This window comes from Meles meles, chromosome 2 (genome assembly GCF_922984935.1).
Source record: "Meles meles chromosome 2, mMelMel3.1 paternal haplotype, whole genome shotgun sequence".
Classification (NCBI taxonomy): domain Eukaryota; kingdom Metazoa; phylum Chordata; class Mammalia; order Carnivora; family Mustelidae; genus Meles; species Meles meles.
Window position 1 is genome coordinate 148,935,173 of NC_060067.1, and position 21,318 is coordinate 148,956,490.

Below are 21,318 nucleotides of genomic sequence, written 5' to 3' on the forward strand. Positions count from 1 at the left end.
AAATTAAATCCATGGTGTAATTGGTATTCTGTCATTTGTCCTTTTCTTCCGGGAGTAGCTTGCCCTTCGTCTTCAGAATCCATTGAACCAGGAGTTCTGGTCGGTTGGATTTTACTGAGCCTACTTAGTTTTTCCATTCCCCTCCTCATCCTCTAACACCTCTTCCCAAAGCAAAATCTCATCTTTTACACCTGCAAAGTGGATTTCATTAGCGGGATGAGACTTCAAAAGGAACGCCTTTAAAACTAAAATTTGTTTTCGTTACTGTGTCCTACGCTGTGTTTAGAAATCAGGTCTGGCAAATTTAAAGCTTCAGTGAGCAGAAAACTTGCATCTAGCCTGACACCTTGTAAGCTTGGTTTCAGCTCAGGGTCACATAAAACAACCTATTTATAAACCCATGGAAAAAAAGCCGGGTTTTCAATAGCAGGAACTACTGACCCTGAAACTACAGGGAGATGAGTTGGGTGCCTTGATGATACAGATGGTCGGCCATGACAGTGTTACAGATGAGAGCTGCAAGGGCTTTGCAGGTCGCGGGGTCTCAGAATGCTTTCAGAACAAATCAATAACCAGTACAATAAAGCAGTTGTGTGAAATTACTACTTTATTCAAACTCATGGTGTCCTAACCTGTTGAGCTACGACTCGAGCTTTTGATAAGGGAAGTGTGAGAAGGGCTCATGCAAGTTTAATTTTATCAAATGGTGTACTCTTTCTTTTCTCTATTCTGCACCTCACCGATGGGCCATTTTCTTTCTTTAGTCAAAGAATTCGTGCTTTCGTTTTGATTTGACGCACTTTAATTTTGAGACATTTTGTAAACAGAGTCTACGTAGGAGCATAGTGGCGGTGGTCTTGGGAATAGGTACTCCTGCTGCATTCACCAGAGACTGAAAATATGAATGGATTTTCTACAGTGGTTCCAGCCTGTGAAGTGGGGGCCGTGTCGCCTGTAGATTAGGATCTCCCGCTGCGTCGGTCAGAAAGACCTCAGTCACAATCTCAGTTCCACGACTTTTAGTAGCTCTAAGTCTTTGGGCGAATCATTTAACCTCTCCCAGCCTTCGTTTCCACTCCTGGAGATAATCATCCGATCTCTCGCCTGGAGTCTGGAGTCATTAGAAGGGTTAAATGAGATAATGGACATAAAGCAACTGAATACAGTGCCCAGCATGGAGCATACTCAGGAAATGTAGCTAACTGAGTCATTATCATCCAAGTGTTCTCAGAGTTAGCATTTACATTTGGAAATAAAGTAATGCCGTGGGATAAAAAATTAGTCTAAGTTTTATCGCCTTTTTCTTTTTGTGATGAATCTTTAATGGTGACAATTTAGGAACACCGGTAAATGGCAAGAATATAAAATTGACCCTCGATCCCGTCACACAGAGATAACCATTGTTGCCATTCTAACGTATGTCCTTCCATATTGACGCTATGGACTTAGTTAGGACAAATTGGGATTCGACTTCCATTTGTTCAATAAGGGCAGTATTTACTGTGTTCCCACTCGGTGCTGGGCACTGTACTTTTTTTTTTTTAACCTGCCTTTCCTTCTCCGTATATCTCGCCAACGTTTTTATGGGCAGCTGAGGAAGGAGCTTGTAAATGCCTCCAGCTTCCTCACGGTTATCTTAGATTTCCATTAAGCCTTTTACAACTTCCCTGGGTGAGTGAGCCTATAGGAATTAAATACGAAATTCATAAGCTGAGATTGAACAGAAGAGGTGAGGACTGCGAGAATAAAGCACAGTGGTAGAGAATGGCAAGAAAGCGGGCAAGGGTCGGAGTGCTGAGTCCTGCCATTTAAGGAGCTGTGACTCCTGAGGAAGCCCCTTCCCTGCCCTGTGCTGTCCCCTGGAGGGGGTGGGGAGCAGGTATGTGCCAGAGGTTCCTCATGTTCCTCCCACTGCCACGGGGAGATGGACCTCACGATGTAATAGCACCTTCTATCCGCCCCCCTGTCCCTGTAGGTGCTCTCAGTGCAAGGTGACCGGTCCTTCAGCCTGTCTCTATGTGGCCTGGAGAGAATGATACGCTTTAGACAAACGTTTCTTCACATTAGCGGACTTAGAGGGATTTAAAAGCCAGCGTCAGGCTACAGAGATTAGAAATCATCACAGAAAGTTTCTGTCAGGACAGAAGGGAAGAAACAGCCACAAGAGGATAGAGGGAATACTTCTCTCAAAGGCCCAGTGCAACATCTTGCCCCTTTGGGAAGGGGCAGCTCCAATAAAATGACAAGTGTGAGCATCAACACCACAGCCCCGGTTCCTCCTTTAAACCGACACTGATTTTTCCACAACTAAATACAGCAAAGCCAGGATCTGGCGGAAAAGAAGACACGTAAAAATAGTGGCACACAGACTCTTCTCAGTCCAGGGCTCCCTTTCGTCTTTAGAACTTGGGCTCGCTGTCTGTCCTTTTCCTTCTTCCAGAAGCTGCTTCCGGAGCTTCTGTTCTTGGATAAGCTCCTCTCCTCTCCCGGGTCAATGGATGTAAGGACACTTCTGAAACGGAATCTGCCCCACCGCACGGCTCCCGGGACGACGGGTTCCGGGCGTGCTCCAGGCAGCACCTGTCAGGGTCCTGTGGGGCTGCGACCCGAGCCCCCAAGGGGCCCGGCTGCTGCGGGAGTTGGGTGGAGGAGATGGCGAATCTTCACGATTCTGTGAGGAAGCAAAATGAAATGATCAGCTCCACAGTGAAATCCCTTTATTGTGAAAGAAGAGAGAGAAGTGATCTTAACAGCCAGTGACAAACGCATCCCTAACCCCCAGCCCCTCCCGACCTGGCAGAGGGGAAGCCTTTTAATGAGCAAGGCCTTGCTGTAACTGAGTTGACGTTTATGTGGTTATTTCTGAGAAATGCTTGCATTGGGGGACCCAGAATCTCTTTTCGGCTGTTTTTTTCCAAAAGCCACAGTGGGGTGCTGTAGCGACAGGATCTCACCATTAACTTTTAATTTCTTTGCTTTTGTTGGTCACTTAACATTATTTAAAAGTATGTTTTGGCTGGTGAATAATGCTTTTGGATTGCATTCAGAGTGCATAAACAGCTGTAGTAAAACTTGCTCTCTTGGAAAGGAAGCCTACGCAGAGGGGCCAGGTGGTGCAGTGAACCAGTGAACTAGCCTTTAACCTTCGTTAAACCTGGGTTCAAATCCCGCTTAGGTCACCACTGGAACATGAGGTGTCGGTTCTGTTTTGGTTTTGAATCCCAGTCACTTGCCTGTCCAGATCCCACAACTCCCTGAATCATTTGGCCCAAATCTACACAATTGGCAGTTTCTACGCAAGGGAGGGGCGGTCCTGAAATAGCAGGGTGTAGCAGGTCAGCGCTGAAGCACATTGGCAGAGCTCAATGGGGAAGTTACGAGCTGACGAGCACCTGCCAGCTTGAAGCCTGGCTCAGTCCGGTGCAATGATTTCCTCACTTTTTCAAGCACTACATTTGGTAGGAACAGGAGGAAAAAAGCTTCTTCCAATTTTTTACAGGTATTGTGCATGCAGGGCTGGAACCGGATTTAGAAGTCTGCATTCTTTCACTGCAGACATCAGAACTGGAAGCCCGATAGAACCACACTGGGAAACATTGGTTTCATCTTGCCGAGAATACTTGGTGGGGATCAGACCTTGGTTTTTCTCCCACTCTGCTTTGCTTACTTCGTATGTGATTTTGCTCAAGCCACTTACTCTGGAGTCTCCGTCCCCCTGTCTGTGAAATGGGAATACTCCAGAGACATCATTTTCCACATTCTTAATTAGCTAGAGAAGCGTTTTGAAAATTGAAATTACGTTTGCAAAACAGAACTAATTCTCGGAGTGACAATAACCGGGTACGTGTACCTTATCGTTATTGTGTGAGGAATTACTTGACAGGTTGCCTCTTTTGACCCCCGACTGATAATTATGTACGTTCACACTGTGCTAGGTTTATATTGTCTCTGAAGACCCACCGAGATGAGATGACTAGAATATTAGGAGGATTCTCCTGGGCAGACAGCATCCCCCATTGTGAGTGTGGCTCTAATCATGGGCTCTTAACCTGCGTGGACCCGTGTTATGTGTAGGGACGGACCTCATCACGTGGAGCACGCTAGTGAAATGCTCCTCTGGTGATTCTGTTTCCTGGGCCAGCCCTTGGTACTGTGAGGAAATGGTCGATGAGTAGTCTGGATGTACTACAAGGCATTTTCCGTAAGCACATGGTGGAGAGCTCATTCTTCTTGCTTCTTCGTCAGGTTCATCAGCACCAGGACCGGGGAGAGACCTTTCAGTGCCAGCTATGCCCTTTCACTTCCTCACGCCACTTCAGCCTGAAACTCCACATGCGTTGCCATCAGCATTTCCTGAGGACAGAAGCCAAGGTGAAGGAGGAGATCCCAGACCCAGATGTCAAGGGATCTCCCCACCTCAGTGACAGTGCCTGCCTGGGGCAGCAAAGGGAAGGAGGAGGGACAGAGCTAGTGGGGACCATGATGACGTCCAACACTCCAGAGAGGACTAGCCAGGGTGGGGCTGGCGTCTCGCCTTTGCTGGTGAAGGAGGAACCCAAGGAAGATAACGGCCTGCCAACCTCCTTTACTCTGAATGCTGCCGACAGGCCGGCCAACCACACAAAGCTGAAAGACCCCTCCGAGTATGTGGCCAACAGTGCGTCAGCATTGTTCAGCCAGGACATCTCTGTTAAGATGGCGTCTGATTTTCTCATGAAGCTGTCAGGTACTTGCATAGGGTTGTATTCTCTCTCTTGCTCGCTTTCTCTCTCTTTCTCTACCGGGATTCTCATCTGTAAAATGAGCTGGTAGTACTAGATGATTTCAAGGTCCCTTTAAATTCGAATCGTTTACACTCTCATAAATTTTCTCCTTGACCTTTTTTTTCCCCCCTCCGAGTCCTTTGGAAGTAGTCATTGCTGTGGTTTGGGTCTAGAAACAACAGGACTTGTCGATTTCCTTCCGGTTTTTCCCCTTTATGGGTTCTTGTTGTGGGGAACAGGTCACAGGGTGAGCCAAGTTGGTGATAGTTCTTTGTGTGACCTTGGGCCAAATTTAACTTGTCTCTGCATTTGGTTCTTTTAAAGTGCTCGTGTGGAACGTCTCATTTTGCATTATTCAAGTTCTTTATTGCCTTAATTTGGAAGAGTTTTAAAGGACATATATACAGAGACTCTTGTTAGGAATTATAGTTTTAAAATTTGTGCAAATGATAAAGATTATCTGTACATTATTTTTTCCACTGGAAAAAAATTTTATTGTAATAGAACGTGCCTAACATGAAATTTACCATTCTAACCATTTTTAAGTATACAGTTCTTTGGCATTAACTTCATTCCTGTTGTGTACTCACTGCCACCATCCATCTCCAGAAATTTTTCATCATCCCAAACCGAAACCTCATACCCATTAACCAACAATTCTGCCCTCCCCACAGCCCCTGGTAACCACTCGTCTACTTTCTGCCTCCCTGAATTTAACTACTTTAGGTGCCTCATGTGAAGTGAAGTTAAAAAAAAAAAAAAAGGAAACAACTTTTTAAAAAATATTCTTTCCCCACTACCCCACTGCCTTTTGGAAAGAAGATGAAATACATTATAAAAATTCATTGTTAATCGACATCACGTTTATCATCAGATTACACATGGCATTTCTTTTCGTTTTTGTCTTTTATTTTTTCCCCAATTTCTTTGATTAAGTTGCGGAGTTGGATAGGGGGTGTGGCGATGTTGAGGAAGTACTGCTTTTCCCGACTGTCTGGGAATGATAAAACATGACATGAGATTGTGCTGCTACTTGTTACATTTCTAAAAGTATGATTTAAAATTGTAAAAGAGATGTGGAGGGTGGGAAAAGGTCGGCTGAGAGTTGGTTCTGTCTTTCAGTGAAGATGGCAGTCCCCACGATGATTTCCAAATGCCATTTCAGCTCTTTGGAGATTGACAATACCCTTTTAAATGGAGAATAATTGGTCACCGCCTTCCTTTAAATGGACTGTGAGTCACATTTCACTAAATGTCATTGCCAGGTGAATTAGTGGTTCGGCTTCTCTCGCTTGGAAGTCCCTTTGCTCAGTGACACTTCAGTCAGGTCTCTCGGAATGTCCCCAGCCCCTGGATCTTTGCCCCTCAGGAGTGCACAGCACTAGTTGGAAGAAATGAGGAAATGTAGGGGACACGAAGTGAGGCGTCAGAAATGACCCAGGGAGTCAGCGAGGGCAGGGAATGTTACAACCAGGCACACCAACCCACTAGCCCACAGCGTGAGTGCGGAGTCCTCGGCTGGAAATGGTCAGGCGACAGGAAGCCAAGTGTATCTGCCTGTGGCCTTGAAGAACATGGTTGTGGGGGGGAAGGTTGGGGGAGGGTTTGACTCTCTCCTCTCCTCCTTTCTTCCCCTCCGCCTGCCTTCTCCCACCCTAGTCGAGGGGAAAATATACTTGTAGAGTCTTGAGTATTATATTTAAACATTTTTTTAAATGTGGGGAAATGCATGCTTCTAGTTTTCCTTTTGCTGCTGATCCTTTAGGCTTCACCTCTGGCAGGGGGGCTGGGGAGTGTGCAGGGTGTGCATCTCTGGTTTTTCCCAGATGGTTTCGCCCACCAATATTATAGCAAAGAGGGCTCCTTTCCTGGGCTCTTCTAGTGCACTCCCAAGGGAAGGAACGCAAATGGCACGGCGTATTCAGCTGGTGTGGCTTAAACACAGGACTGTTTCCTTACTTAATAGACGGGGAGCAGGGGGAGACTAAGGAGGAGAGGGGTGAGTACCTCTTAGTACTGGGTTATGCCTTTACTCCAGAACTGCAAGAAGTTTGTAGATCTGGAGGAAGGGGAGATGGGGACGAAGGAAGGATTGGTCTTCGGATAGGAAGCTTGGTGTATGGTAGTATGGTACACTACTCCTGCTGGGCTCAGGACCCAATTAGCTCCGGACCCAATCTCGGGGAGCCTGAGATAAGGTGTGCTGAGAGGCAGCACTGCAAATGGGAGAGACTCAAGAGAAGCCAGCTGGGTAGGTTGGGGTGAAAGACTGCACCAAAGCCTTCCACTGTGATCTGTTCTCTCAGTTAGTTATTGATGGGACTTGTTTACAGTTTGGCAGTGGGAGTATTTACTGACTTATCAATTGGCATAAGAAAACAGATAACAAATGCACACTCTTTATGCAAAAGACCCATGCAGCTATTTTCTGGTGGCTTACTAGAGGTCCTGAAACCTGACTTGTATGCACTGTTACCTAGCAACCTGTTACAAAGTCACCGGGGAGTGAGATGCATCGGTAATTTTTTTGTGTGTGCATATTTGGATGTAAATGTAAACTTGGTGACTGTGGCCCAGCACAGCCCACAGGAGGAAAAGAAATGTTCAAAGGAAAGGAATACATTTTCTGGAGGGATTTTTTTTTCTTTAATTTCCACTAACTCTCTGGTTGATTGGGCCTTATCCTTGATAGCTGCTATCACTGTGCTTTACCTCGCCGCGTCTGTGGATAGGATCCTGGGACCCAAAGGCCAGATCCTAGGGAGCTGTGGCTGAGTTTCTAGCTCTTGCCGTCATCAGAAGTAGCGCAGTATGTGCTTAGTATTTGGCCTGGTCCCTCGGCGTCATAACGGCGCCATTGTTCTTGCAGCGAATTTTTGAGCTGGGCTCTGTGCATGCACCTGCTGGGACTGTAGGGTGCAGCTGTTTGTGGGCACCAAGTCTGCGAGTCTCTGTGCCAGCCCCATGACTGCAGAATTGGAGCACAGTGACAGATTCAAGCGTGCACATACCTACTTGTTTCCCAAAGAGAGACGGAAAACACTTGATTCTTTCTTGCTTGGTTATTAAGGGAAGTCTTTCTTGCTCCTTCGACAAAAACTAAGCATCCAGATGACTTAATGGAACCCAGTGGGATTAAAAAATCGCTGGTAGAATGCTGTTTTCAACAGACTCTAAGTCCTTCTCTCACCTACCCACCCCCCAATCTCCACATTAAGGTTTTTCCCAGCCTATGTGATTGTGAAATCAAACCCCTTCTCCGATCTATCAACTATTCCTCTGCTGAGCCCGCACTTAACATTCCGTAGTCCTTCAAGATTAATGTTGCTCCCCTAGAACCGAGGCTCCCAGGCTCAGCTCCGTAATTGATTCAGGAAGAGGATGGGGAAGCCCCGGCTGCTGGCTTTCTGGGCTGATGGGAAAAATAATTTTGTAAACTTTGCCCAGGGTTTCAGCCTCAGAGGCAGGCTGTGGAGGGCTGTAGCCTTACGTATTTGCACAGATCTTTCTTGGGAGCCTGAAGACCCAGGTGGATGGTGGAATGTCAGAGCAGGTGATCCAGTGGTCCCGTGACTGGGGCATGCAGGGGAGAGGCACTCACTCAACCGTGCACCTGAGTTCCTGCTGCTCTGAGCCTCCTCTCTCCCTTAACTAGCAGCAAGTGTAAATTCAGCCGCACTGTATACTTACCTGGGGAGCTTCTTAAAATGCCAGGGCCCAGTCCACTCTCAAAGTTAGGATTTCATTGCTCTGGGCAAGGGCCTAGTCATTGGCGTCATTGGTTTTTTTTTTTAAATCCTCAAATGAGTTCATGTGCACCTGGGACTGAGGGCCGCTGGTGTGGAATATGCACGTGGTACCTGAGACAGTTTTTTCCGTTTTTGTGGTGGTTTTTGTTTTTGTTTTTGTTTTCAGTACCGCTCTCCTTCCCTTCTTTCTATTTCAGACCCTGGAAAGGGGCCTAGTGGGTGGTGTGAGATGAGTCTGAGGCGTTCACCATAGGTCAAGGTTGACACGAACAAGAGGCCTGGGTGAGTCATGGCCCCTGTTTTTCCTTGTGGGGCCTCATGGCAGGAGAAGTAGAAGAAGCATCTTGGTGTATTCTCCAGTTAGAACCAGAAAGTCTCAAGACTGATCGAGAGCATCAAGGACCTGGGAGTATCATCATTACATGCCTGATTAAAAGTTGCTTGCAGCAGCCTTTACATCATTTCTCTTCCTCAGAGCTACCCTTTTCAAGATAGGAAATTTAATTCTAACTCTCCACATTGTAACCAAGCAGTTGACAGAAACTTGGCACCTCAGTTGTAGGCTGGGAATATCTTTTTGTCCCTGGTTTTCCAAAATAAAAGATACAAGTCATTTCAACTATTTTTAATTTGGAAACTGGCAAAAAAAAAAAAATTCATACTGTCTCCCACATTATATTAATTTTGTAAAATGGAGTCCAAAATAATTTTAACTAGGAGAGATGGCATTTTTAAAGCAGTGACTTACAAATGGGTACAGGCTGAACTGTTTCTGATTTATTGGGAGGAGCTCTGCCGTAGCATAGCAGAGGCTTTCTTGGACAAAGACAGGTGAGTGGGGGACCGTGTCTGCGTACTGTCTTGCAGTTTCCTGTGGGCCTTTGTTCGGCTTCCACCTATTTCACAGTTTTCTGCATCTGCAGTGACAATACAGTTAGTCTGTGAACGGCAGCTGCTTTATCCCACGAAGGCTTTGTTGGGGTGCTGGAGAAGGGGGGATAAGTGGCGCGGTAAACCAGGTCGTCCTTATTGCCTGGGAGCTCTGGTCAGCTTTCTGTATTACATCTTTCCAAACGAGCCTTCTTGTAAGTCAATATCAGCCTTGCGCCAGTCGTGTCCCGAGAGTTCCGTGCCAGTAGCCAGGGGCTCCCACTTCCCTTCCCTAAATGTGTCTTCCCCAGTGGTTTAACTTTGAACAGCCTTCCTTTATGCCTTGGCTGGCCCTTCTTTTTTATTTTATTTTATTTTTACTTTTTTTTTTTTAAGATTTTATTACTTTTTTTAAAGTAATCTCTACGCCCAACGTGGGGCTCGAACTTAGCCACCCCAAGATCAAGAGTCACACGCTCCACTGACTGAACCAGCCAGGAGCCCGGGCCCGTCTTTTTAACCTTGCCCTGCTTTTCTCATGATGGGCACGCACTGATCATGTGACTGAAATTCCTGGTTTCGGAAACAGCATTTAGGCCCTTATCCATGCAGGCAAGCCTGAATGCCCTTTTGAAATCCTGGATTTTACTGACCCCCGTGGTGATTCATAGGAGAGGGAGAGTGTGACTTCTGTTTTTCAATGACTTGCTACTCCCCGAGACAAGGACTGATCTAAGTCACAAAAGGAACAGGTGGCATCACAAGAAAACAGGGTCTGGGGGTATGCACCCATGTCCTGAAACGTCTGTGGAGACTTGGTGACATCTGCTCATTGTTTATTATTTTTCCTTAACAATCACTCATATAATCTAGTGCTTACTCTGTGTCCTTCAGCTCACTTGACCTTCATAACGACTCCATGGGTACGTAATGTTCGGATTCCCATTTTACAGATGAAAACCGAGCAGCAGAGGTTGAGAGGCTTGCCCAAGTTTATGCTGCTGATAAGCGGCAGCACTGGGATTCTAATCCAGGGGGCCTGGTTCCAACATTTCCTCCTCCCCCAGGCTGCCTGTACCCCAAATCACAAAACAAGGAGGCAGCATGACTGAACTTGGCTCTGTTCTTTGCCCCGGTGTGCTGGCGTGGACTTAGAGTCCCCAGCACGGAGCCATTCTCTGAATGCTGTATGTCGGACACCACTGAAACTTGCATTAATTCTTTTAGGCTTTTCAGGAATTACTTAGTGCAAATGGTAATAACAGTAAGGCCAACTAATAGTTCCGTAGGGCTTTACAGCATATGGCGTATTTCCAAATCCATTGCCTCATGACAAGCATGTAGACAAAGACCAAGACACAGTGAGGTTAGCTGTAAAAGGGTCATGACTGGAATCCAGATCTTTCTTCCTCGCTGTGTTAGATAGAGTATACCTCATTCTAGAATTGCGCTGAGAATGATTTTTTATCTTGACAGATCCCTGGGAAGATTTGTCAAAGCCTGTGTTGCTGCAAACCTGAATCCAAGTCATTTCCTTCCTTCCCTCCTTAGTCTATTTTCTTCGAGGTGTTGCTGCTTGTTACAACTGTTACCACTTCTACTGTTTACTGATCCAGTGTGTCTGCAGCCAGCCGGGCCCTGTGCCCACAACTTCATGTAATTTCTCATTAAACCCTCTTAAAAGCCCTGAGGGGTCAATAATATTAAACCTATTTTACAGATGAGGAAGTTGAGGCTTCAAAGGTTTTGGCAATAAGGGAGAGAGCGAAGATACGTCTCTGCCGAGCTGTAAAAGCCTTGGCTCATGACCACTTAATTAGCTATTAATTTTTTTTCTCAGTTGAGCGAACTGTCTTTTGACCTCCGTCTGCTTCACTGTTTATTTTCCTTGGCTTCAAACCATGGCATCATTTCTAATGCATGCTAATTCGGTCGCTAATCTGGTTAAATTTTTTGTGTCTTGAAAATATATCTATAATCCAGCCCTCTGCGTGCAGCCTCTCCCGGCCATTGGCTCACACCTAGGCAGCTTGCCTCTTCCGCTCCCTCCCTGATGCCCTCTCCACCCCTACGGCCCCCTCCAGGCCCTCCAACGTATTCTAACGGACTCTTCTTCTGAACCTCTTGTATCAGGTTCTGCCCCTGCCTCTCCTTTCTCCAGAGGAACCGTATCCTCACTGCTCCCCAGAAGAATGTTGACTGTCTTCACCAGCTCAAACCTGCACCCTCTCACTGCTGTTTCTCTGCCTTCACTCATGTTGTTCCAGGCGTCTGGTCATTTGAATTGTGGGGTTCCATGCAGCTTCCTCTTGTTAGGTACAATGGGGGGAAATCAGAACTTTTCAAAAAAGAATGATAATGTCCTTAAAACTAAATGAACTGTTTTTTTGTTTGTTTGGTTTTTGTTTTTTTTTAATTTATCTGACAGAGAGAAATCACAGCTAGGCAGGCAGAGAGAGAGGAGGAAGCAGGCTCCCCGCGGAGCAGAGAGCCCGATGTGGGGCTCGATCCCAGAACCCTGGGATCGTGACCTGAGCCGAAGGCAGAGGCTTTAACCCACTGAGCCACCCAGGCGCCCCTAAATGAGCTGTTTTAATTCTCCTCGGACCCATAGTGATTCTGTATCTTTGTAGGGAATTTCTAACAATGTTGGGGCCCAATCCTGCGATACCCTCTCCTACTGTTTGGCCTGTGCAAATGCTGGTCATCCCACAAAGAGTATTTCGGTTCCCACTTCTTCAGTAAAACCTTTTCCTGTTGTTCTGGTCTTTACTGCCAACCCTCTCACCCCCTGTGAATTCCGGTGATATTTAGAGTCTGTATCACCCAGGCTGGGGGTTGTGTTATTGCATAGTTCGTTCTATTGCTTGGGTATGATTAGTCTGGTCTCTTGAACTATGTCAAGTTGCTATGGTGGGGGGGGAGGGGTCAGATAGTGTTTCTTTTGTAACATCTTTACCTTCATACCATCCACAGTGCATTCCATGATGGATTATACAATAGATGTTCCACTAGTCACAATCTGGAAGTCAGGTTTTCTGAGGGTGTGATATTACTTCACTTAAACAAGATTTGCAGATTTGTACCTAGCTTCTTAGTGCCACAAGAAAGAAGATGGAGCAGAGGGGTGGTCTGTGGAAAGTGAGCGGGCCATTCAAAGGGAACCTTGACGGCAATGAGTCCCTTGGTGTCTTCTCATGCCCCATGTTCTAGGCCAGCCAAGGCTAGGAGCTGGAGTCTGTCACTCAGTTAGTTAAGTAACAAACAACTCCACAGTTTAGCAGCTCAAAATAATAGCCATTGACTTAGCTTATGATTTTGTGGATTGACATTTTGGCCCAAGAAGCATAGGGTGTTTCTTCGGGTCTCCAGGCTGACTCATCTATCTAAAGTCCTTTGCCACCTGGGCTGAGTGTGGACTGGTCTAGGATAGCCTCACTTAGTGATGGCTTCTCCCTGTTCTCCATGGTCTCTCATCGTCAGTGGGCTAGCCCAGGCTCGTTCACATGACAGCCGGGCAGGGTTCCAAAGGAGAGAGCAGAAGTGCACGAGGCCTCTGGAGGCTAGACTGAGAACCGGCCCAATATCATTTCCACCGCCTTCTATGGACTAAAACAGGCCACAACTCCAGCCAAGACTCAGGGAGTGGGAAAATATACTCTATCTCTTGATGGCAGGAGCTGCGAAGTCACATTAAAAAGGGGTGAGGCTTCAGGGAAGGGAGTTGTTAAGGCTTTTTTTTTTTTTTTTTTTTTTAAGTAAGCTCTACCCCCAGTATGGGGCTTGAACTCACAAGCCCATGATCAAGAGCCGAATGCTCTCCCGATTGAGCTAGCCACGCAATCCCCGTTATGGCCATTTTCTAGTCTACCACAGCTCAAGAGTTCTTCAGGCTCTCCGGGTGTTCCACAATGACAAAAATCATTTAAGAACTGATGGATAAACCAGAATGTCAGCATGGTAATTTAAAATGACAAGTGTAACAATCAAGAGGAGATGTCATCTGGGGCAGATGGTCACCAACTTCCCTGAAAAGTGTCGGAAATATATTATCCAATCTTTAGGTTCTCTTTTTTCTCATCTCAAATCACTTCATGCTGTTCATACATACAAATCACTTCACTGCTGTTCATACATTTCATTCTTTGTACGTGTTAATAGAATGAATTTAAAATATAGCTTTCTCGTTTACTCATGACTTGATTGGTTTTCCAGGACTTGTCCTTCCTGCTTTTGACAAGGGAGATATCCTGTCTGTTAAGCGGATTACTGCAGATAGCGACTTTTGCTCATTATGTGTTGATTTTGTTAGTTCAGTTCATGGAGGAAAACCTTATTTATTTATTTTACAGTTCTGGAGACACCGCTCATTGTTATTACCCCTGACCCTGACCTGTTTTGTTTTCCCTTGGTCCCTGTGTATACAGTGGTGGTAACTGTCATTGGGGACCTGTGTGGTCCTGATTGGAGGACATTGGTACCGAAATGTGGCCAAAGATTAGCCCAGGTGGGGATTAATGAGAAATAGGAGATGGCTCAAACTTCTCCAAACACTAATTATAAAACTACTTAAGGCAAATTATGTAGTTTACCTTTTTAGAGAACAAGATTTAAAAATATTTAGCTGATGTTTTAAACATTCTATTTGAAAATAATATGCTTAACATCTAAAAGCAATGTTCCACTCTAATTAATTACTATTTAATTGCATCTTGGCTTTCCTTATAATTTTAGAAGGCAATTTATGTTTTGTTTTCTTACCTAATGTGCATCAGGTTGTCAAATAACCCCCAGGTCCTGGCAGGTCATACATACTTACATATACTTACAAGGGAACTTGGGTAGTTATTTGTAATATGGGGAGTTGAGATCTGATTCTGGTTCCATCGTTCATGAGCTGTGTGATTTTAAACAGGTCGTATCATTCTCTGAACCTGTGTTTACTTATCGTGAAATGAAAGAAGTAAAAACAATAATGGTTTTCACTTCTTTTTTTTTAAACACTAAACTCATTTTTCCAAACAAAATCTCAAGTGCCAATTCAATATATAAAACACATAGAATGTCTGTTTTTAATAGAACTTTATTTTTTAAGTTCACATTTATTGTATTTATTTATTCAAAAAATCCAGCAATCAGAGCAAAGTTGCTCTTTGATAAGCATAAAACATGGGCTCAGCGTTATGATGAGGGGAGGTCGTCTAGCAGCATCAGCCTCTAGTATATTTCTGAATTTATTTTGCTGATTGCAGTTTCCAGAAATACCATTTATACAGGGATGTTGTGGTAAAGGAGAGTAGATTTGTAACAATTCACCTTGTGATCTCAAAATACCTTTAATTAAATTTATTCAGCTGCTCAAAAGAAGAGGACCAATAATAAGAAGTTGTTGCTTCCAAGTTGACAACATTCAGCAACTGCCCTCATTCCTTGTCGTAAGACCAGAAGCATTCAAAACGTGCAGATATGCAGTAAAGGCCCCTGGAAATCCTATAGTAACCACTTTGGTATTGCTCCGGTAACTGACATTTGGAAGTTTATTCACTCTGTCTGGTCTCACATTCCTCAACTGCAAAACGGGGATATGATTAGCGTTGTTGTGAGAAGCAAATAAATTAATTCAAATAAGTTAACACTTAACATACTTCCTGACCCCTACTAAGTGCTTTATAAATGATAGACCCAGACAGACCTATATATCTGTGTGTGTCTGTCTCTCCACCATCATGAGAGGCTTCACCAAAGCAGATACACTTGAACCCAAGCTGGCATTTAACAGAAGGCAGTGGTTCTCAACCACAGGTGTGCTAGGACACAGCTGGCCAAGTCTAGAAAATTTCTGTTTTCATGACGGGGTAGTTCCAGCTAGTGGGGCAAGGCCAGGGATGTTGCTAAACATCCTACAATGCATGGGACAGTCCTCCACAGCAAATTTTCCTTCTCAGAATGTCAGTGGAGCTGAGGTTGAGAAAGCCTGTTTGAAGGCATGCACGTCGACTCCAGTAGGAGCACAGTTGTATAGTTTTATATGGACACCCCTGAATTTTTTGAAAGATCGGTGCATAGCCAACCACCTCCTTATTAATGACCTACTACTAGAATTCTACCACTCCTGTGATAACAGAAGGAAGAACTGCATTGCCGGTGAAACCAACTGAATTAACTTGACACCCCAAGTAAACGTTAGTGGTCTCCGTTAGAACACAGATGAGGGTACATATTTTTAAATTAAATTTTTGATTGCCTTAAATAATCTTAAAAGCTTAAATGTGATACACAATGGAGTATTATGCCTCCATCAGAAAGGACGAATACCCAACTTTTGTAGCAACATGGACAGGACTGGAAGAAATTATGCTGAACGAAATAAGTCAAGCAGAGAGAGTCAAGTATCATATGGTCTCACTTATTTGTGGAGCATAACAAATAACATGGAGGACATGGGGAGATGGAGAGGAGAGGGAGTTGAGGGAAACTGGAAGGGGAGATGAACCATGAGAGACTATGGACTCTGAAAAACAACCAGAGGGTTATGAAGGGGCGGCGGGAGGGGGTGGGGTGGGGTGGGAGGTTGAGGAACCAGGTGGTAGGTAATAGGGAGGGCACGTACTGCATGGAGCACTGGGTGTGATGCCAAAACAATGAACACTGTTATGCTGTAAATAAGCAAATAAAAATAAATAAATTAATAAAAAAAAAAAAAAAGCTTAAATGTGAAACAAACACTCGTTGGGACCCCAGAAGCTTATCCTAGGATTCCTGGGAATACTGTTTGAGAACCACCCATCTGTGGCCCCTTCCAGAGCCAAGAGTCTTAGGCTCTGCTTTAGGGTGAGGTAGAAAATAACATTCTTAATGGTCTACCTTTTTTATGGAGCATTTCAGCATTCACAAAGTTGCTAGATTCTGAGCTGAAAGAGGGCTCTGTCTTATTAAATGCCAGGAAAGCGTCATCTTCCTTCACCAGAGGGAACCAACGGAACAGAGTGGAATAGCCATGGTGCGGCCTGTTTTCCTCCTCCACCTTCTTCGTCAGATCTTCACAAAACTCCTTCCTATTGGAAAGGGACATTTTCTGCCCCTTACCTCCAGGTCATGTCCCACCTTTCCCCTTCTCACTAACAAAGGCTGTTCACTCCATAGCACTTTTCCAAAGCCCATAGTCCAACTGCTTAGGGTAGCACCCCTCTCAAAGGCACTTGGAAAGATAGGAGAGAGGGTGGGTGCATTTTCAGCCAGAAACCCTGAAGTCTGTGTCTCTGTGATTGGAAGGGAGTTGGGCTGTTACCTTCTTGGGACCTTAGTTCCCTCACTCATAAAATGAAGATAGTAGTAATAGTTATGTCCTGTGATCGATGAAGGACCATTCCTGTTAACTATGCAAATGCCGAGTGTGTGCACTATTAAGGAAGTTTATGGAATAGTCTTGGGGTGCTTAGAAGGGATCTCGGCGTGAACTGATGACACTTTGCTCTAAAGAGGTTTGTTGTTGTTGTTGTTGTTGTTTTAACAGTTAATTAATTGCTGCCCATTAGAATTGGAAACTTGGAATCATTTTATCCCAGTGGCTTTCCCATTTGTTTCCTATGTGAGCCTTTATCTCGCATCCTGTATAAATCCTCAAAAAGTTGAGTTGTTTCCTTTAAATGGCAGCCCAGCTCCATTGAGTGCATGAACTTACAAATATACATAATGTATCATCAAAGTGGCTCAGGTCCTAAAATATTTGGAACAGACAGAGAAGGGACCTTTTGATTCGTGGGGTTCCTCCATGTGTTAAAAGTGGAGTATCTGGAAACTTGAAGATACCGAAACAGAAGTCAAGGTAAGGCTTGGGAAAGTCTCTTACAAATGGAGCTCCATATGTGCACAGATCTTTGTGGTAAGAATGAAGTCAAGAGTAGGCTGTGAATTGCAATTGGTTCCCTTTTTTTTTTAGCAGTTCTCCTCCCCCAAAAAAGAAAACATCTATAATTCCACCTTTTTCTGTAGAAAGAGAATGAGTTTTTTCAAATTAGGATAAAAAGACAAAAGTAAGATAATAAAAAACTATGGCAATTATTCAGTCATATTGATCCTAAAATATAGGCTTTATGTACTTTTTTACTATTAATATTTCTGGTATTTAGACCCAGAATTAAAACTTGGGCAAACTAGTGTTTCCCACGGGGTTGGTTTTGTGTGTGTGTGTTTGTGTGTGTGTGTGTGTGATCTGTTATTAGCTATATTACATTTCCCCAGCATTTATGTCATTCTTGACATTGTCAGAACAAAAACCAGGTACGAAATGCCTGCACATTTATAATCCAGCAACATGCTAGCTTGCCTCTTGTGTTTTTAAATGCCTTATTGAAGTTGTGTTAAATCTAGGTTGTACTAACAATGATACATTTTTTTTTTCTTAAATCTTATGTAGAATTTATCGTGATGAATACTTCTAGAAGCTCTTTTTATCTTCAGAGACCATCAGCTTAAGGTTGTTCTCCCTAGAAATTGGGATTTGCTTCTAGGGCTCCAATAGTTTCTTATCTCTTTCTTAGCCTCATCTTAGAATTTTTAGAAGTTTTAAAATAAAAGATACAGAAGCATTTTAAAAGTACATAACTTTCTGTTATTCCTTCCCAAAGAATCAAAGTTTCAGGCTTAACAGAAAACACACCACTTAATTATTTTGTGGTGACTAACTAGGATGCTTTTGGAAGAGGATTTTATAAAGGGTTCTGGAAGAAAGGCATAGAGTGAGAGAAGCTTTAGAAGCTAGCCAGCAGCCCCCTCCCTCCACCCCACCGTCCCACCACCCCCAGGAAATGGTTGAAAGGGGAGAAGTATGCTAAATACACAAAGATCTTAGGATCTACCTTCCTTGCTGAGGTCAGAAGTACATAAGGATTGCTCTAGAGACCATCATTTTTCTCTTTGGTTCAGATTCTGATGGCATTGTCCCCCAAAGGCCAAATTTTATTGTATTTTATTTTATTTGTTTTTAGTTTTTTGTAAAGTAATCTCTGTGCCCAACGTGAGGCTCGAACTCATGACCCTGAGATCAGTAGTCCCATGTCCCACCAACTGAGCTGGCTGGGCACCCCAGAAGGCCAGATTTTAAGCACTTTAGTTGAAATTTTTCTGGACTCCTCCCTTAGTAATGCCGGAGTCCAAGTGAATGATTATCACAGACCCCTCAGCTATGGTGTAGATGGCAGAGCTTTTACCTCTAGGTCTTGTTCCCAGCCTAAGGATCAGATCTAGGGAAAACACTTCTGATTGCCTTCAGTGGAATATTCCAGGATTGGGAGTTTTTGTTTCCCACAGGTAATAGGGAAGGACCATCAGATGTCACTAATCTGTAGCCGACATATTTTATTCATTCCACAGCTATATTTTGAGCACCTACTGTGTGCCAGACCCTGTACTAGGCCCTCAAGGTACATCAGTGTTAAAGATCATTGCCATCTTGAAGCCTACCTTTGAGTTAGGGGAAGAGAGCATAGTAGTTAACATAATAAATAAGAAACTTAAATGGAATGTAACTAGTCTGCTTGGGCTGCCTTGACAAAATATCAAAGACTTGGTGGCTTGAACAAAGGAAACTTACTTCTCACGGTTCTGGAGGCTGGAAGTCTGCTCAAAGTGTTGGCAGGATTGGTTTCTCCTGAGGCTTCTCTTTTTGGCTTGACATTGGCCATCTTCTTGCTGGGTCCTTCCATGATCTTTCTTCTGTGTGAGTGCATCCCTGGTGTCTCTTATAGCACACCCATCATGCTGGATTAGGGACTCACCCTCCTGGCCTCATTGAACCTTAATTACCTCCCTATCCCCAAATATGGCCCTGTTGTGGGTTAGAGCTTCAGCATAAGAATTGGTGAGGGTGGGCACAATTCAGACCTTAACCGGAAGTTATCAGGTGATAAGTATTTTGGGAAAAAAAAGGAAGATAAAAGTAAGATAAGAGAGATTGGGAGTACCATGGGGCTGCGATTGTGGTTCTGAACAGCGTAGTCAGGATAGACTTCATTGAAAAGTTGGCACTTAAAGGTCAAGTTACATTCAAGTGTTGTTACAGCACAGGGACCAGAAGTGGAGGAGTGGTGTGGTGGAGGTAGGTAAGGGTCATAGAGCAGGCAACTTGTAGAACTAGGTTCTGGTCCCAGCTCTGCGTCTTTTTGGTGGTAAAACTTCCAAATGTCATCACCTTAGCCCTCCAGAGCCCAGTTTCTAAATATGCTCGTCTGTGTGAACTTGCGATTCCAGAATGTACACCCTTCGAGGGCACAACGGAGAAAGGATTTTGTGCTTGTGTACTGGCTAAGGCAGGTGGTGGGTAACATGTTAGAAGTTCTTGCTTTGGAGATTTATATTCATCCTCTTATTTGTTAAGCAGGAGTGGGCTTCGGGTTCACTCTTGTGAGTGTTACTAAGAACTCCGTATTAGGATGAGTTCTTCTTCTCAAAAGACATCTACTGTAACCAACCTAAAGTTCCGATTACATGGCCTATTAGAGGGGAGCAAGCTGCCTGGGAAAGTGGCCAGCGGTGGTGGAGAATACTTGTCCTCTTTGGTCTTTCCCGGGGAGTATGTAGCTCAGAGGGTGAAGGCCTGCTATCGTGTAGCCAAGCCACAGAAGCCATCCCATAATAGGCCAGTTAGCTCTGCCCTGACCACATACTCCATGCCAACCAACCACGCTAAAAATGGAAAAAAGGACATTAGTGGAAAAACTGGTGAAATCTGGATAAAATCTGGAGTTTAGCTCATAGCGTTGTGAGTTTCTTAGTTCTGACAAACATACCATGCTTATGTAAGATGTGAACATCGGGGAATGCTGGGAGAAGAATATATGGGAACTCCTTGAGCCATCTTGGGAACATCTCTGTAAATCTAAAATTACTTCAAAATAAATGCTTTTCTTTTTTTTTTTTTTTTTTAAGTGCCCCCTCATGAGGGGCACCTGGCTGGCTCAGTCAGTAGTGTGTGCTACTCTTGATCTCAGGGTTGTGAGTTCGAGCCCCAAGTTGGACATGGAGATGACTTAAAAATAAAATCGTAAAAAAAAAAAAATGCCCGTCATGGTCTCAGAGATGACTTGAGCTACAGATATGGGTTTATTCACCACGACTGGGAGAACAGTTCCAAGTGTGTGCCCCAGTGTTGGTGGGTCAGAAGCGTCCATTCATAATAAGGCAAAGTAAGATATCTCTAGTCTGAGCTTCTCTCTGGCAAATTCTTCCTCACCTTACCACCCACCCCAGGTTTTTGCTTTGGGTATTGCCTCTGACTCATGTTTATATTGAGAATTTTATGGCAGCATAATTGCCTGAAAGCATTATTTTAGAATAAGATTAAGTGGGGGGAAGCCTCCCAGGTCAGTGAGGCGGCAGCATTTATACAGGAAAGACATTTAGGGAAACCAGAGAGAAAAATGTCCACTTTGTTGAGGCAACTCTTTTTAAGATATGATCTCTTCCAAAGATTCGGAAGCGCACGTTCTTCAGAGTCCGCTGCTCGTGGAGTGTATTGTATTTTTTCCTGCCCAGGTCCCATCCTGTTTTGATCGGGTTGTGGTCCCTCCTGCTGTCAGCGTAGTGTGATTGTGCATTCCATGTTTCATAAAGTCCGGGGGCAGCTAAGAGGGGGAGTGGCCTTTTGTGTATGTATATATATACAATGCCTTTCTTCTTTTGACAGCTGCAAATCAGAAGGAGCCCATGAATCTTAATTTTAAAGTGAAAGAGGAGCCCAAGGAAGAAGAGGCCTTAAGTGCCACTTTGCCTCGGTCCAGCTACGTGTTCAGCCCGGAATCGGAAGTGCCGGCCCCGAGCATCTCTGAGGACACCCTTAAGCCCCAGGAAGGGAAGGGGAATGTGCTAAGGCGGGATATGTCCGTCAAAGCAGCGTCTGAACTTCTCATGAAACTATCAGGTACTTGATTTCTTCTAAA

At 44.5% G+C, this 21,318-nt stretch overlaps 1 protein-coding gene across 9 annotated transcripts in view; it reads left to right on the forward strand.

Annotated features, from left to right (window-relative positions):
* Nucleotides 1–21,318, forward strand: part of ZNF827 (zinc finger protein 827) — a 169,554-nt gene that overhangs the window by 42,716 nt on the left and 105,520 nt on the right. For all 9 annotated transcript variants that reach the window (XM_045994052.1, XM_045994081.1, XM_045994062.1 and 6 more), the window contains exons 4-5: nucleotides 4,246–4,726; nucleotides 21,066–21,299. In XM_045994052.1, the coding sequence (XP_045850008.1) occupies nucleotides 4,246–4,726; nucleotides 21,066–21,299 (715 nt within the window). The remainder of the gene's footprint in view (nucleotides 1–4,245; nucleotides 4,727–21,065; nucleotides 21,300–21,318) is intronic.